The 15,258-nt window shown below is 39.6% G+C and overlaps 1 protein-coding gene across 1 annotated transcript in view; it reads left to right on the forward strand.

Moving 5' to 3' along the window:
- The window catches only part of FCHSD2 (FCH and double SH3 domains 2), a 177,232-nt gene that overhangs the window by 75,494 nt on the left and 86,480 nt on the right, over window positions 1-15,258 (forward strand). The window contains exons 3-4 of the mRNA XM_009286111.2: window positions 11,717-11,793; window positions 13,280-13,424. Of these exons, the coding sequence (XP_009284386.1) occupies window positions 11,717-11,793; window positions 13,280-13,424 (222 nt within the window). The remainder of the gene's footprint in view (window positions 1-11,716; window positions 11,794-13,279; window positions 13,425-15,258) is intronic.

Here is a 15,258-nt window from a genome sequence, read left to right on the forward strand (position 1 = left end):
ATACGATTGGCCTTCTGGGCTGCGAGCGCACATTGCCGGCTCATGTCCAGCTTTTCACCCCCCAGTACCCCCAAGTCCTTCTCGGCAGGGCTGCTCTCCATCCCTTCATCCCCCAGCCTGTATTGATACCGGGGGTTGCCCCGACCCAGGGGCAGGACCTTGCACTTGGCCTTGTTCAACCTCATGAGGTTCACACGGGCCCACTTCTGGAGCCTGTCCAGGTCCCTCTGGATGGCATCCCGTCCCTCCAGCATGTCGACCGCACCACTCAGCTTGGTGTCATCTGCAAACTTGCAGTGTGAGAATGTGCTTATCCTGTTTTCAACCACTTCTCTGCCATCAAGCACTAAGCGCTATTTTGAAAGCAAAAGTTTTGATTTTCAGGTTCCTTTACAAACCAGGCTTAGAGTCAGCTGGCAACATTGCTTGCCCAGTCTCTTGCAAAAAGGGTTTGTTAGATTATAAATATGTTTTTTTTTTCTTTTTTCTTTTTTTGGGGGGGTAAAGAAAGCATTTCCCTTTTTAGATGGAAAAAATTACAAGTGTTGACCATGACAGATTGAAGTCATTGAGGGTAGGAGAGCTGCGTGAACGAGTTATCAAATTTGGGAGGGTACAAAGTTGTATTAACCTTTTTGCTACTTTCTTTAACAAATGTCTTGAATCAGAAACTGGTTCCAGTGGCGGGGGGGGGGGGGGGGGGGCAGGGCTGTTCACTGGTGCAGACTACGGCTGTTAGGGCTGTTTCACACTGAAAAGGATAAGGCTTTTCTCTCTCAAATTCTTCCATCAGGCAGATGAACTAGTTAACGTTGATTTTTAATCCCTAGTTCAGTCTGTTCCTACAAGATCCTGTCCTGATTCTTCTGTTTTGTAGAGGAGTGGTTACCACATTATTCTCCAGACAGAAATATTGTAGAAGATGAAATTGCTGCCGTACTCCATCAGCCACCCAACATCTGAATTACAGGAGGTTTGGAATTTAAAACTACACTAAATCCTCACGCATTACAAAACTGGGAGGTGCCAGGTTATGGTCTCACTCAGCAAAACAGAACTTGTGGAGATAATTATGGGGAAGGTGAGAATTTGAGAAGCTGTTGCTTTATTTTTTTTTTTTTTGAGGGGGAGGGGGGTCCTATTTGGTGCTTTGTTTTTTCCCACAGCACCAGATCACGATCCTTGTCCTTCTTTCTCTTCACCAACACGGGGCTCCCACTTGGGTGGGGGGAAGGAGGCGATCAGCATTTCAGGAGTCCATAGAGTCAATTTTGTACTTGCTGCAAGTGATACTTACCAGCAGTTCAAACAGAAAGTTGCGCAGAGATGAAAAATGCCTCTACCTGACAGCAGCGCTAGTTCAAACCCTGCATCAGGTGCCTTCGAAGTCGTATTAAATAGCACCTCTTTGTGCTTTTGGCTTATATCCCTTAAAAGGGTAGAAAATGATGGTGAGGAAGTGATACAGATCTCTCCTATCTCCTTCTTCACAGGCAGTGCTTGCTCAGATAAGGTTTGTGCAAAAGACTTGCTTGAGACAGAGGAAGGATATGGCATTTGTTTCACAGAGAGCGGGGAGACTGGTGGGTCCAGTAAGTGTGAAAGTAGTTCCTCTTTTGAGTGAATGATACAACTGTTCTTTTACGATCACTTTTACACATGGTATTTGGATTATATTTTGCATGGGTGAAGGTGCTTAACATTCAAACATTTATTTAAACGTTCCAGGTCAGGCTGGACGGGGCTCTGAGCAACCTGATCGAGTTGAAGATGTCCCTGCTCATGGCAGGGGGGTTGGACTAGGTGACCTTTAAAGGTCCCTTCCAAGCCAAACCATTCTGTGATTCTATGCTGCGTCCTAAGAAACTTCACTTTGAATTAACGCTAGCAATGAGACCTGTAAATGGAGAAAATGTCCCTGCTCATGGCAGGGGGGTTGGACTAGGTGACCTTTTAAAGGTCCTTCCAAGCCAAACCATTCTGTGATTCTATGCTGCGTCCTAAGAAACTTCACTTTGAATTAACGCTAGCAATGAGACCTGTAAATGGAGAAAAACAGATGTTTAGCCATGACTTCATTCTCTTCACTCTTTTAATACCAGTTTTATATGGCCTGCACCTCAAAACTTAAAGCAAGGGACTCTTTATAGATCATATATTTTGTGCCCTCTTGATTCCCAACTATTCTGGAGCTCTGAGAAGATCTTGAATAATTTAAACAGTTTTGAGTGGCTGCGCGAGTTGCAGAAGTCTGTCAGGGCTGGCTGTGAGCAGCAGAGCTGGTAGCGCTTCTCTGCTGGCATCTTAGTGTGTTCCTCCCAAACGCTGGTTGAGAAAGGGGTTTTGGGAGAAACCGCACTCTTCCTCTCTGTCGGGGGTTAGTTAAATTATGGTGCTGGCACTTCTTACTGCTGCTTTGCGGGGTCTGAAGGTGAAATATCTTCTGTCTACAGATACAGGGTTCTGCAGACCTTTCTGTTGCAGTGTGGCACCCGACATTTTCTAACACTTGCTGATAGAAAGTACGTTCATCTAACAAAATCTCATCAGTCATTCTCTGTGCTGAGTGTTCATGGAATACTGAATGGATTTCAGAGGCTTTGTCCTTAACGTCTAGATGTGCTAGTCAAGGTCCAAAGTTGCTAGAAGTTTACCTAAAAGTATAAAGTGAACTCAGCGAAAAATTGTATTGTCTAGTGCAGTACGATGGAAAAGAGATCTACTTTATAAGAAACTACGTAAAGCAATGTTACCCCATTCAGTAATACTATACAGCCTTTGGTTTATCTATTAGGAGCGGGGATTTGCTCCAGAAGCACAGACTTTTGAACGAAGAAGCAAACAAATTTCTTCTCCAGAGCTGCTAATCTGCCTTAGGCTGCACAGAAAAGTGGTGTGGTGGGAACCTTCTGAATTCTTCTAATATAATCTAAGGCTCTGCCCTTTCCTGAGGTTTTCTAACCGTTTCATAGGGACTTTAGGAAAGCTAGCTATGAAAAAGGACTCTGTATTTAGGTTTATAAAGAACAGCTTCACAATCTAGAATAAGTTATTGCGAGTATAGGGAAGAGTAATTGTATATGGTCTAAACACAGGTCACTTCTATGTTGAAGACTAAAAAATTTTAGCAGTTTCCTACATTTCAAACTCAAAGCCTGGGGACTAATTCTGTTCAACCTGCTTCTGTTTCTGTCAGTGTCTTGGAGAGATGGGGGATGTCTGTTTGCTTGGTGTATTGTACCTCCTCATAGGTTGTGGAGCTAAAAATTGCTGTGTCCGCAAGAAGAGGGTACCTAAACTTGAAGGTGGCTCTTAATACCAGACTTAACAAAGTCAGACAACCCTACGGTGGATGTAGAAGAGAAAACATGTTGAAGTACTCACTGGACTGTGCATTAAGAGAGTTTTGCATCAACCTAGACATTTTTTAGGAGTAATTTAGCAAAAGGCCTTAGCTATAACCTGGAATGTTTCTGAATGCCAACATATCTCTAGTTTAGCAATTTAAAATATGTAATTTAGAAAGTGAAAATAATTTATACAGATGAATACTTAGCTTGCTCATTGTAACTGGTTTTATTCTAGTTTGTAACTTGCTCAGGGTTGGAAGGATCTGCAATTTAGTTACTGACATGGTGCCACATCATGAAGATGACAGTTATTTTTTTGAGTGCCTAAAAACCTAAAGTTTGGAAGCCAAAGACAGGAGAACTTGGAGAAAAAGCACAGTTTGGAACTTAGTAAAGTATGGTTTTATTACTTAAAATTTGTTGAACTAATCTGTCAGGATACTCTTAATAATGGAGATACGCAGATAAAGAAACTTCCAACGTTTATTTTTTGCCAAGTGAAGTAGAGCACTGTGGGTAGATCAGCTCCTATTAATCCCTAGGTTATATATCTGTCTTGGCCTGATGAAAGATCGGGAATATAATAGGTTAGAGGATATTTTGATGAATAAATCTGAATTGGCTCTAGGTCCAGTCAGCTTGGCTGCAGAGGATTTAGCCTCAGATAATTTCCCGTCTTAAAGCTGTGAGTGTTGTCTTTGAAAACTTTGAAACCTTTGAAAAAAGAGGCAAACTTAGTGCCAGTTTTTTTAAAAAGGAGTGCTGAGGGAGGAAGAGTTAAGTTATGTATTAGTCAGGTTAGTTTAAAGTCCTAGAAAAGCATTGCAGCAACAGATAGAAGTGTTAAGAAAAAAACACTTAACACCAGTTTGGTATAATTTTTTGATTTCTTTTTTGCTGTTACAGGGTAACAGGTCTGTAAATAGAGAAGGTGCTAGGTGGCTTGACTGTAGGGATGTTATTGTTACTTTCATGCGGTGGCCTAAAATGCATGCTAGGGAAATGTGGTCTGGATAAAATGACAAAACCGTGATGAAAAACATTTGGAAAATCATGTAGATATCAAATAGCTCTTTGTTAAAATGAATGAGGTTTCTTAGGGCCTGTCCTTAATCCGGTAGTAGTCAGCGTTATCATTAGTAGCCTGGGGGATGGAGTAGGATATATGCTTATTAAATTTACTGATACTGACTCAGGATGGGCGGCAGGTGAGTCTGCCAACAGTATTGAAGTTCAAAATCAGCCCGGAAAATCAGCGTACTGTCTTTCAAGTGTTGACTCCTACGTTTCAAAGAAGATTTGAACCAACTGGAGAGAGACCAGAGGAGAGCAGTGAAAATCGTCAAGGGCGAAGAAAATAAGCGGGTTACAAATTAAGACTGAAGAATTCAGGTTTGAATGAAGAGGCACACGTTTACCCTAAAGTGTTAAGGAAGTCCTGAAACACTAAAAAGAGTGTTGTAATTTTTTGGTTTATCTGCTGTATAGCATGCTGCAAATTGCAATAAGTGATACTAAGCACATTAGAGTAAAAATAGTTAGGGATCGGGATAAGACTCCACAATCTTTCCCACACAGTCCTCACTGGTGTAGGATCATTCCTCCTTGAATCTGGGGGACTGTCATGTAGATGGCCTTTTGCCTTTCCTTTCTGTAGGATCTCACAGATACTCCTACCAGTGAATAAGCAGTTCTTGGGGGGTTGTTTTATTTTTGTTGTATCTCTTTTATGGATTGAATATAAAAAATAATGCTAAACTCCAGGAGCAAGGTGTTTTGGAAAGAATTAACATGCTTCCAGTGAAGTAACGGTTTTAACTCTTAACAAATGAATAAAACCCACGAGGAACAAGAGATCTGACCTTTCCTTTGCTATAGCTGATTGCAAGAGTGCCCTAGGTGAATGTCCTGTGAGTGCCGGAGGATCTTTAACTGCTGTAAATTAATTTTTCAGCTTTCCCTTGCTTTTTTTTTTTTTCCTTTGCCGCCTTGTCATGCTTCAAATATAAAAAAAAAAAAAAAAAAAAAAGAGAGAAATGGAGCAGCTTGGAAAGAAATTGTGAATGGAAGAATGAAGCTCCGTATTTTCTGGAACTGGCATCATCTAATGGTAGGAAGGGATACCCCATCTCCAGGAATGAGAAGCAACATGATTAGAGATGCAGCTTTACATTAGATAACCAGCCTTTCGTAATGTTTCTGGGGAGTTTTACAATTGATGCTGCAGGCACACGGAAACCTCATTTGTCGGTCGTTTAACCCTACTAAAGGCAATGCAGATAAAACAGTCCCAGCATAGCTTTGATCTGCGCCTTTTAGAAAGTATTAGGATGCGCTGTAGAAGTCCATGTGCTGCCTGTTATGTGGTTTGTTTTCATTTTTATTTGTGCTGCAGCAGCGCTTTAGTCACGGTCTCGTTGCCTAAGGCCCTGTGTAAGCTCTGAGCAAAATAATTGTGTCTGACAGTGTTTTTGTCGTCAGCTTATAATGTAAATTGGACCAAGTCATATCCTGCGTGGAATCTCTGAATTGAGTCTGTTCTGAACGGAGTTCATTCTCATTAAATCATTAAAGGTTTTATTGAGTCTAGCTCTAGTAAATAAAATACCACTTTAAATAATCACTGTGAACACTTAATAACTTGGAATTTAATATTGAGACTAAATTGTTCTTCTGTATTCAGGAGCTGGAGTCCTTGTCTCATCACGCAGACTGCATTGCGTTTTCCACTCCCACATGTTCTCTTCTCCCTGTCCAAATGTTTTGAAGAGATTGGCAACAGCGTAAAATATGTTTCAAGTTACTCTTCAAGCTTGTGAAAAAAACATCTGTACGATTGGTAAAGTTGTGTACAAAAATTTTGGCACTACGTATCTCTCTGTTTCAGTGAGTCAGACTGGTTGAGCTAGCTAAAGTGATGTAAAATCTTACTGATTTAAGAAAATCTGAGAGCATCGGGGAAGCATGAGCATCTGAAATGTCTTTTTTGGATGCATCCAATTTTTTTCATTTTTGTAGTAGAAGCATTCTTCAAAATGTAGAAATTTCACGTAGCTCAGTTGTGTGGGTTTTTTTCCTTCTTTTTTTGGAGGATTATCTGGCAGTTTCTCTTCATTCTCAGCCAGTCATACCCTCCTACAACTAAAAATGTGATTTCAGAAATATCTGATATCAGTCAAACTGCTGTTTTTACAACAGCAAGAAAGTCTTAATGTAACTCTCAATTTTATTTTTGAAGAACCAGTAGTACTGAAGTAAAATAGAATTTTCCATCTCACATGCAACTCACAATAATAATGGTCTAACATTACTGAACTTTTTTTTTCATTCAAAAATAAAACAAAGCTCTCTTGTGCATAAGCAATGGATGAGTCTGATAATAAGAATTTATACATAATAAAACTATTACTTTTTCTTGCTGCTGTTGGAGAGCCTTAAGTTGCAGGTGTTGAATAGGACAACTGGCTTCCAAACTTCTGTGAAGTCAGTTGAATTGGGAGTAACCTCACTCCTCCCAGGGAAGAAGTCAAGTAAAGAGAGAGATGCTAAAAACCTCTCCCTTGTGGAGCATTTGCCTGCCAGAAGAGTACTTAGCAAACAAAATAATGCCACTTAGTAAACAAAATAATGTCAGAAAGCTGCTGCTGCAGCACATAATGCATAGGCAATGATCTTGAGGATCAGTCAAGCAAATCGCCGTGCATGCATCCGTGGGGGAAAAAAAGAAAGCATTATTTTCTGTCACTTGTCGGTGATCAGTGCTTGGAAAAGTTGTTCTTCAAACTACAGAAATAATGTATTAACATCATGTAGCTAATGGATATTAAACATAAGGGACATCATCTTCCCGACTCGGACTTGGCTTCAGGTAGGAACTCTCCCCTTTTCTCCTCCTTTAATTCTCCTTTGCATCTTCTCCGTCGCTGCTGTTCCAGGGTCCCACCACCGCTGCAGGTGGCATGGCCGGAGGAGGTTTTCACTCATAGACTTGTTACAGCAGCTGCTGTCCATATGCCCTTCTCGTCTGCCAGCCTCAGATTTAGCGTGTTGCCTAAGGCCTTACCTTCTGGCTGGGCTTTTTCTACCACCCGTTTCCTTTTTCCCCACTCGGAGGGATTATTTGGGCCATTTGCTTACAGCCTATATTGGAGTTCCTTGGATCGCTGAATATTAGAGAGTACTCAGACGACAGTATTTCTCTGTCCTTCTTAATTCAAGGTTCCTTTCTTCTGAAACAATAATAGCAGAGTGTAGATATATTTGTAGAAATGAAAGTTATAAGGGGTTGGTTGATGGATTCTGCTCTGATAAAGAGAAATGATCAAAATGATGCAAGATATTGAAACCACCTAAGTGAAAAAGAGCACTAAATTTGTCCTGTTGATAGATATTTTCCAAAATGCAGTGTTACATCAGCTAGCGTCTGCATGCTTTCTGCAATAAAGAATAGGTTTTAGGGAACTTGGCTGTCATCAGCACCTCTCAATTATTACAAAGATCTTAGGACTGCTTTGAAAAGCATTGTTAACCTGTCTTTTTAAAAGCCACATACTTTTCTATCAGTGATCTTTTAATTTGGGACATCTTTCTCTTTCCTTTTCTGTCGGTAATTACTTACTTTCCATTAGTATTATAGCAAATATTATTTTTTTCCTCCCCCAGTATCTGTCACAACTGACCTTATTAGAAAATACCAATTAATAGACTTGAGGTAAGATCTGGTAAGAGGGAACGTCGAATAGGACCTGCAGCAATGGGAAATGCGAATTTGAGCATACATGAAGCTGTGCTGATTTTTTGGTGGTCTTTCCGTTCAGCGGAATTTCATTTCTAGCTGTTGATTCCTTGGATGATTGATTGACACAATTTTATGTCCCATCCACCCATCTGTTAGGCAGATTTGCAAACAGTTGAAGTACCCATGGATGTGTAATATTAACTTGTTTGTAGCATAGCGATACAAGATGCGTTTTGATGGAGGGGGAGGAAGGGAAAACCAAGACATGGAGGAAGGATATGCGTCGTCTTCAGATGAGTTAAAATTCGGTTTATGTGACAGCTGGTCTGTTTACACTATTTTGTATTTGCTCTTTCTAAATCCTGCTCAATGGGTTAATAACACATACAAGCAGAGTCAGCAAGTACATTTCTTTCAACAAGGGTGAGGAGAGGTTGCACAGTGCTTGCAGGGGATTTCAGACATTTTTGACCTTTCATGTCAATAATTATTGATTAAAAATAGTGTACTTCAAAATAAATCGATTGTTATTACCATTCAAAAATAATTAACTGAACTTTTATTCAGATTCAGTGCTATACACCACCTTGTTTCACAGCCATCAGAGAGCAGACTATTATTGTCGTTTTGGTGAACTATGGTTTTACATATTTATACTAAAAATCGTTTTAGTGTTTCTTCAGATATCAAAGGTTTTGAAGGCAGGCCCGTGCCTTTGCACGGTACATGGAGGTGCCCAGCACAGTGGGACACGGGGCTCACGAGCCATGCGGCGGCTGGGGATGCAGATACACTGACCTCACAGTATTGCTTCTCCTGAACAGGATTTTAAGTCGTGACGCTCCGACTGTCTGTAGCCCAATGAGACTGAGAGGAAGGAGAGGTTTTATGGGTTTCATTCAACTTTGGATGGGGATTTACACTGTAATTTTTGATAGCACCTTTACTCAATGAAGCTCCGTCCCTTTCTCTAAAGTTACTTTTAAATAGATATTAAGGAAATGTGTCATCAAACAATATTGAAATCAGGACAGCATTCTGCACGGACTTCCATTCTTGCCTCGCAACAACTTTATTCTTGCAGTTAAATATCGTTATCTCAAGCCTGTGAAACGTGATTGATGTGCACCTTCAAGGAAGAAACGAGCACGCTCCTAGGCTGCGGGCAAAGTCGGGCGATGCCAAAGGTTAAACAATCAGTTGACTTCCCCGCTTGAGCCCAACAGTGGTATTCTTTGTTTCGGTTCAGCAAACCAAGAAGTGTTATTGAGAACAGAACAAGGAGGATCTCATACAAAAAAGTTACATTCAGCATAAAGATTAAGAAAGCAAACCTACTGTACTGGTCTAATTAAAAACCATACGTTCGCCTGCAGCAGTTTTGTATGAAATGCCAACGTGGTTTATCAGTTTTCACGAACGAATACTAACTGATCAGACATCTTCACTATGCAGCTGGAGCCCTCTCTTCGATGTTGCATTGATTTCGGTGGCGAGCTTGTTGAGTTTGGAAATATGGTTATTGGTGATTATGGTTAATCACGCTAGTTTTAGAGTTGATTTGCTGACACCAGTCATAGGGTTTCTGTGTGCAAAAATGGCTTTATTTATCCCTGTTGTGGCTTTTTTTCATTTTTAATTTTGGCATAGCTTGTCCTCAACTGCCAGTGAGCTTTTTTTGTGGTTAGTTTTGTGTTTGTGAATGTTTATTCAGCATCTTGGGGCAGATCTCGTAGGTGGAGTCTGATGCAGAAGGGATGGAAACATGAAAATAGCACCAGGTGGGGCTACCTAATAAAGCTCCAAATCTCATCACAAATTGCTCTGCCAGAGTTAAAGGAAATGTTATTTTTCCTTTTATCTGGGTTTTTTAACAGCTACCTAATGCAATTTGTGCATCTTCTTAAAAAAATGGAAGAAACTGCAATGGAAATGCAAGAATTTATAGTTACAGGCATAACTTTCCCCGTGAAAAGAATTGCTGACGGTATACATGAACAGGTATGTTCACATATTTCATGTTCCACAATGAAATATCGACGTGGAGTTTGAAAATGATCCTCAACTGAGCAAAAAGTGCAATGGAAATCAGGGAAGGTAACTTGGGAAGACATGGAAGCGCAGAACGGGAAATAACAGCTCTCAGCAATTGGCTTCGCAAGGACTGTTAGCGTAAACCCGGCTCTAAGCATCACTAACGCCAGAAACTGGTACCCAGCTCAGCAGATCGGTTCAGAGCAGTTGGAGTTGGACTCAAAGGTGAAATAGATATGTTTAATAATGAGGGAGCAGAAGTTTTCTATTAATGATATATTAGCAACAATTAACATTTTTCTGTGTGAAAGTGTCAATCAGATTGTAAGCTCGGTAATAAATTTTTAGCATCAAATGGGCTGGTAAGACAAGGATGAGATCTGGTTGTGCTTTTTGAGATACTTCTCTGATATTTTTCACTAAGAGAACTTAAAGGCTGTCCTGGCAGGTGATAGCATCTTAAATATAGTATGGAAAATGTAAACAAATGATAGTGCACCGTGCCCTTTGTTGAGTGGGTCAGATGCGAAGATGTCTCACCCCAGGCTTTTCCTCCAGATGCACTCTTCTGGAAAGCATCTGTGGGGTTGATTTTTCTTAGCTGGAAAGGGAATTTCAACCCAGGTCTCCCACTTCTTTGCTGAATGGACTTTTGTACAAAAGCTGGAGAGTGCTTCTCCGGTGATGGTTCTTTTGTGAAGAAGCAGGAACGCTGCTCAGTGTCCATAAACCCGTTATCCAACTGAGTTGGATAATATCCATCCTCTTTTCCATTTGATGGTACTCAATTCATAAGCGATGTATACTGTTAAATGAGATTACAAGCCGAAGGAGGGACCACTGCGACAGCGACTCCCCCTCCCTTGCGTTGTTTACAAATTAAATTTTGCTGCTCTCTGAGCTTGAATATGAAAACGTTGTTATTGATTTTCTGAGACCGTGCAAAGTGAAACGCAGAGACTAAAGAGTGTAATTAACATTAATAATTAAAAACGGAACTGCATTTTTCAATCTCTAGTCTATTGTAATCCTCTGAGTAAAGGGCTGATCCTGTGAGCAATAGAGCTTCTTCAGTTCACTGCTAATGGTGCAACCTCGAATGATCCAAGTTGGGCGTTTCAGATTGGGCGCATAAATGACCAGATATTTCATTGCTTCTCAGAACCCCATGTCCTCATTCAGCTAAATAAAAATTTGGATTCTTGTAGCTGTGACAAATGGAGACATTTTACTTGCAATATTCCTGCCTCTGATTCTGCCACACACTGCTCAAACATCTTCTGTGTTACTGGTCTTGCTGGGGTCAGTCACGTGCAGAAATATTTTCAGAGCTGAGGTGTGCATGTGCAGATCTCAGCTAGAGTCCCACTGATTTAAAATATTAACATGAAACTCATTAATTGTTCTCAACAGAAACTAAAGTCAAACAAAAATATAAAAAGGGGTAAAAATAAGTCTTGCATTGTAGTAGTTTGCTAATACTATGGATTGATTGCTTCTTTATATGTCAGGTTGTCATTTGTCTGATATAAGAGGTAACTAAAACAACATTTTTGCTCCTATTTTTAACTTTTTTTTTTCCTTCTTTTAACAGAGCATTCAGAAGCTGGCTAGCCAATACTTAAAGAAGGACTGGCTTGGAATAAAAGCTGATGAACGAAGTGATTATAGGTAATTTAGCAGTTGGATATCTCATAAGAGCTGTCTTTATAATTTCAATTTGTATAATTATTTTACTTAACAATGAAAGGCTGCCCTTCTGTAGTTAAGGTTGTTTTTTTCTTTGTTGTAGAGCATTGCCAGTTAAAAAGGAAGCTTTGTTTTCCCCTGAAGTTTTGAGATTAGTCTTAAATAGATGTTTATTACTTGAATAATTTAGGGAGATTGGAAAAACAAAATGGCACGACAGGACAACTGTAATTGGGCACCCTGTTTGGGTATTAATACTTGTATCTAAATATATATTTTAGTAAATAGCTTTAAGGTTAGAGTACTAAACGTGTGGATTTCTTCATAGGAAAAGACAGCAACAGATTTCTTTTTAGGAGGCCATTCTTCCTGAAGACAACACCTGACAGCAAGGAGGAGGCAAAGCAAGAAACAGTTGTTTACAAAACTTAGTTTCATTAACATGAAAGGTGGATCATAACATGAAAACAGAAATGACTCAGTTGCTGAAAGCCTCCCACCTTTGAATAGTACCTCCTATATTTTGAAAAAGTTTTAAGATACTTTATTTTAATGTGTTCTTTGTATTCTGACAAGTTTTATTTCAAACAGGAAGAAATTGTTGATAGATTTGTGTTTTGGACTACCAGTATCTTCACACCGCTTGTGTGTCTAAGAAGAAATAAACTGAATTATCAGTCTTAAGTGTCTATAAAATGCTCCCATGACACACAGACCCCTCCTACCTGCAGTTTGCTCCCCATTCAGCAAGCCTTTTGTGCCATCACATACACCCATAGTGCCAGACATGTCCTCCAAATACCTGCTGCCCCCTCCCTCCCTCCCTCTCACCAAGTTCTTGGGCTCTGCAAGCTCCAGCAATCTTTCCTTTCTACCAGCTGCAGGGGAGATCTTGTCGCCTTCTTCCCCCGCTCTCCCTGCTCCACCTTCTCCTTCTGACTTGGGCACTTCTGAGCTTTTGTGGTGAATTACTGGGGCCCTGCAAAGCTCGCTACACAGCTACGGTGGTTGTCTTTGGCTTGTTACGCATGACGAAGAAACTACAGGTAGCTGAGGCAAAATTGATGAGCAGTCTGTAACTATTTGCTTGATTGGAAGATGCCCAAAATCACAAAATCCATGATCTTATCAAAAATTGTCAACATCTGATCTGGCTTTGGCTGCTGGGTTCTGTGGGGTCTGTTCCACTGGAGCAACAGGTTCAACTGAAAATGTTTGCCGAAAAACTGAATCACAAAACAGAGACAGGAGAGAAAATTTTTACTTTTAGTAAAACTTCAGTTAAAATTTTTGTTAAAAGTGCAGATATTTGCTAGATCAGCATGAAGGATTGTGCTTTAGCTTTATTTTTAAAAGCAATCCTTGGAAGAATGTAGGCTACTGTTACATAAACCAACCCATATTTTCAGTGTAGTGCCTGGCCTCCCTTTCTTCCTTCCCACAACCTTTCTGTGTTTCATTATTTTAGGAGCATGTACTCAGTTTGGAAATCACTTTTAGAAGGCACGATGCAAGTGGCCCAATCCCGACTCAATATCTGTGAGAACTATAAAAACTTAATTTCTGAACCAGCCAGGACTGTACGGTGCTTTAAGGAACAGCAGTTGAAGAAGGTATTTGCGCTTTAATAACTTCTTTAAACTTTTGTCGTTTTTATTTAGAAAAAATGGTTATTAGAAATCTTTTAGTATGACACTTCTAAAATACGTATGTACGTTCCAGTCTCTTCCTGTGCATGTTGTTATAAAAGTAAATAGCCAGGCTGTTGAAGATCTGAGCTATGTAATCTGAAATTAAAATTGCTTGGAAATGAGTCTTTTAAAATGTGATACACAGTTGGTCAAAACTATCTCACATCATGCTGTGGCAATTACGTTGAATTGGTTTTGCAGTGACAATTGCAAGTGGGTTTTGTTAGAATAGGTTCTGATTTTAAGAAAAGGCGTATCTTAAACCTGAAGGCATGACTTGGGCAACCTTCAAGATGTAGGATGCAGGTTATCCAGCCACCTCCTGTAAAGGTACCACAAGTAAGTATTCCAAAAGCTGCTATAACTGATCTATTAATCCATGCAAAGAAAATAGTGTAGTTCAAGGAAAAAAGTAAGCTTGGCTTTCATTTAATTGGTTGTTACATTTTAAAGTCATTTATGTCTTAAGGGGTCTCTACCATACCTCTTAATACAGAATGTGTTTCAAACAAAATGCGATGTTCCATCTGTTCCCTTAAGGCAGTAAGACACATCTTAAAAATACAGTGATGTGTATTTATGTAAAGCTAAGTACTCTTCATATTCTAATTATTTTGTGTTCGTGTTCTGTGGATTTTGCTGCGAGGAGAAAGCCTCCTGTTTTAAAGAGTGAGCATAGTTTACAAAAAGCCACTACTGCACCAAACATAAATTTTTGGAAGTTTTCAAGAATGATCTTTTGAAATGCTTGCTATGTGGCTTGGACAAAACATAACATGAGGAGGGAAATAGAAATGCTGGTGGAACGCACTTTGCAAGTGTCTCAGATACTAGTTGGTAGTTGTAAATATTCCTTCCGTACATTATCATCGAGCATTTATTAACATTGCCTCTGGGTTTAATTTGAAGTAGGCTGAATGATCCATTCGAGGTAAAAGACAAAAAAACCCCCAAACAACACACCGTTTCAGTTTTGTTTGCTGAAAAGTGACGACAACTAACTGTAACTTACCTAGTTATATGTTCTAGAGTAGTGTTTTGTAAAATACTTGGCTACAAACTTTTAAATAGATGTTAGCGTAACATGAGCTCACAGTTTCTGAACAAATGACTATACAGCTCCTAGAAGTGTGTACAATACATGTTTTTCTGGAGGAAAAATGAACTTTTTTTAATGGTGGTGTTTTATTATCCTGTGGAATTTTGTTTTTCTATGAAGCTTTCCAAACAATGTTGTACCAATTTTATAGTATCTTTACTGGGTAAATAATCTCCAGTTTTATTCTTCTGCAAATGCTGATAGTTCAGTGTTTATGAGTCAACAGTAGAAGTGGGGAACAACTTCTTTAAATTCGTATAAACGATAAAGGTTCCTTTTTTCCTGCACTTTTAAACTCATATAAACGATAAAGGTTCCTTTTTTCCTGCACTTTTGAATTAGCAGAACAAGTTATTGCAATTATCAGGGCAGTACTTCGGGTTCAAAGTATTCTAACAGCAATATGCTTTTTCCACAACATGGAATAACCATCCACTTGATGGTATTAGTTTTCCTCCACAACAGTTTTATTGTTTTTATACAGCGTAGTCTCTCACCCTTTCCTTTGGATTTCCAAACAGGTAAATAATATATTGAGCTGACCTCCATCCAGACAAAAGCATAGCAAAACTGAAATTCAGAGTCAGTAAAATACTTATCATAGAATCATAGAATCATTAAGGTTGGAAAAGACCTCTAAGATCATCGAGTCCAACC

Source organism: Aptenodytes forsteri, unplaced genomic scaffold (assembly GCF_000699145.1).
Source record: "Aptenodytes forsteri isolate BGI_AS27 unplaced genomic scaffold, ASM69914v1 Scaffold231, whole genome shotgun sequence".
Taxonomy (NCBI): Eukaryota; Metazoa; Chordata; class Aves; order Sphenisciformes; family Spheniscidae; genus Aptenodytes; species Aptenodytes forsteri.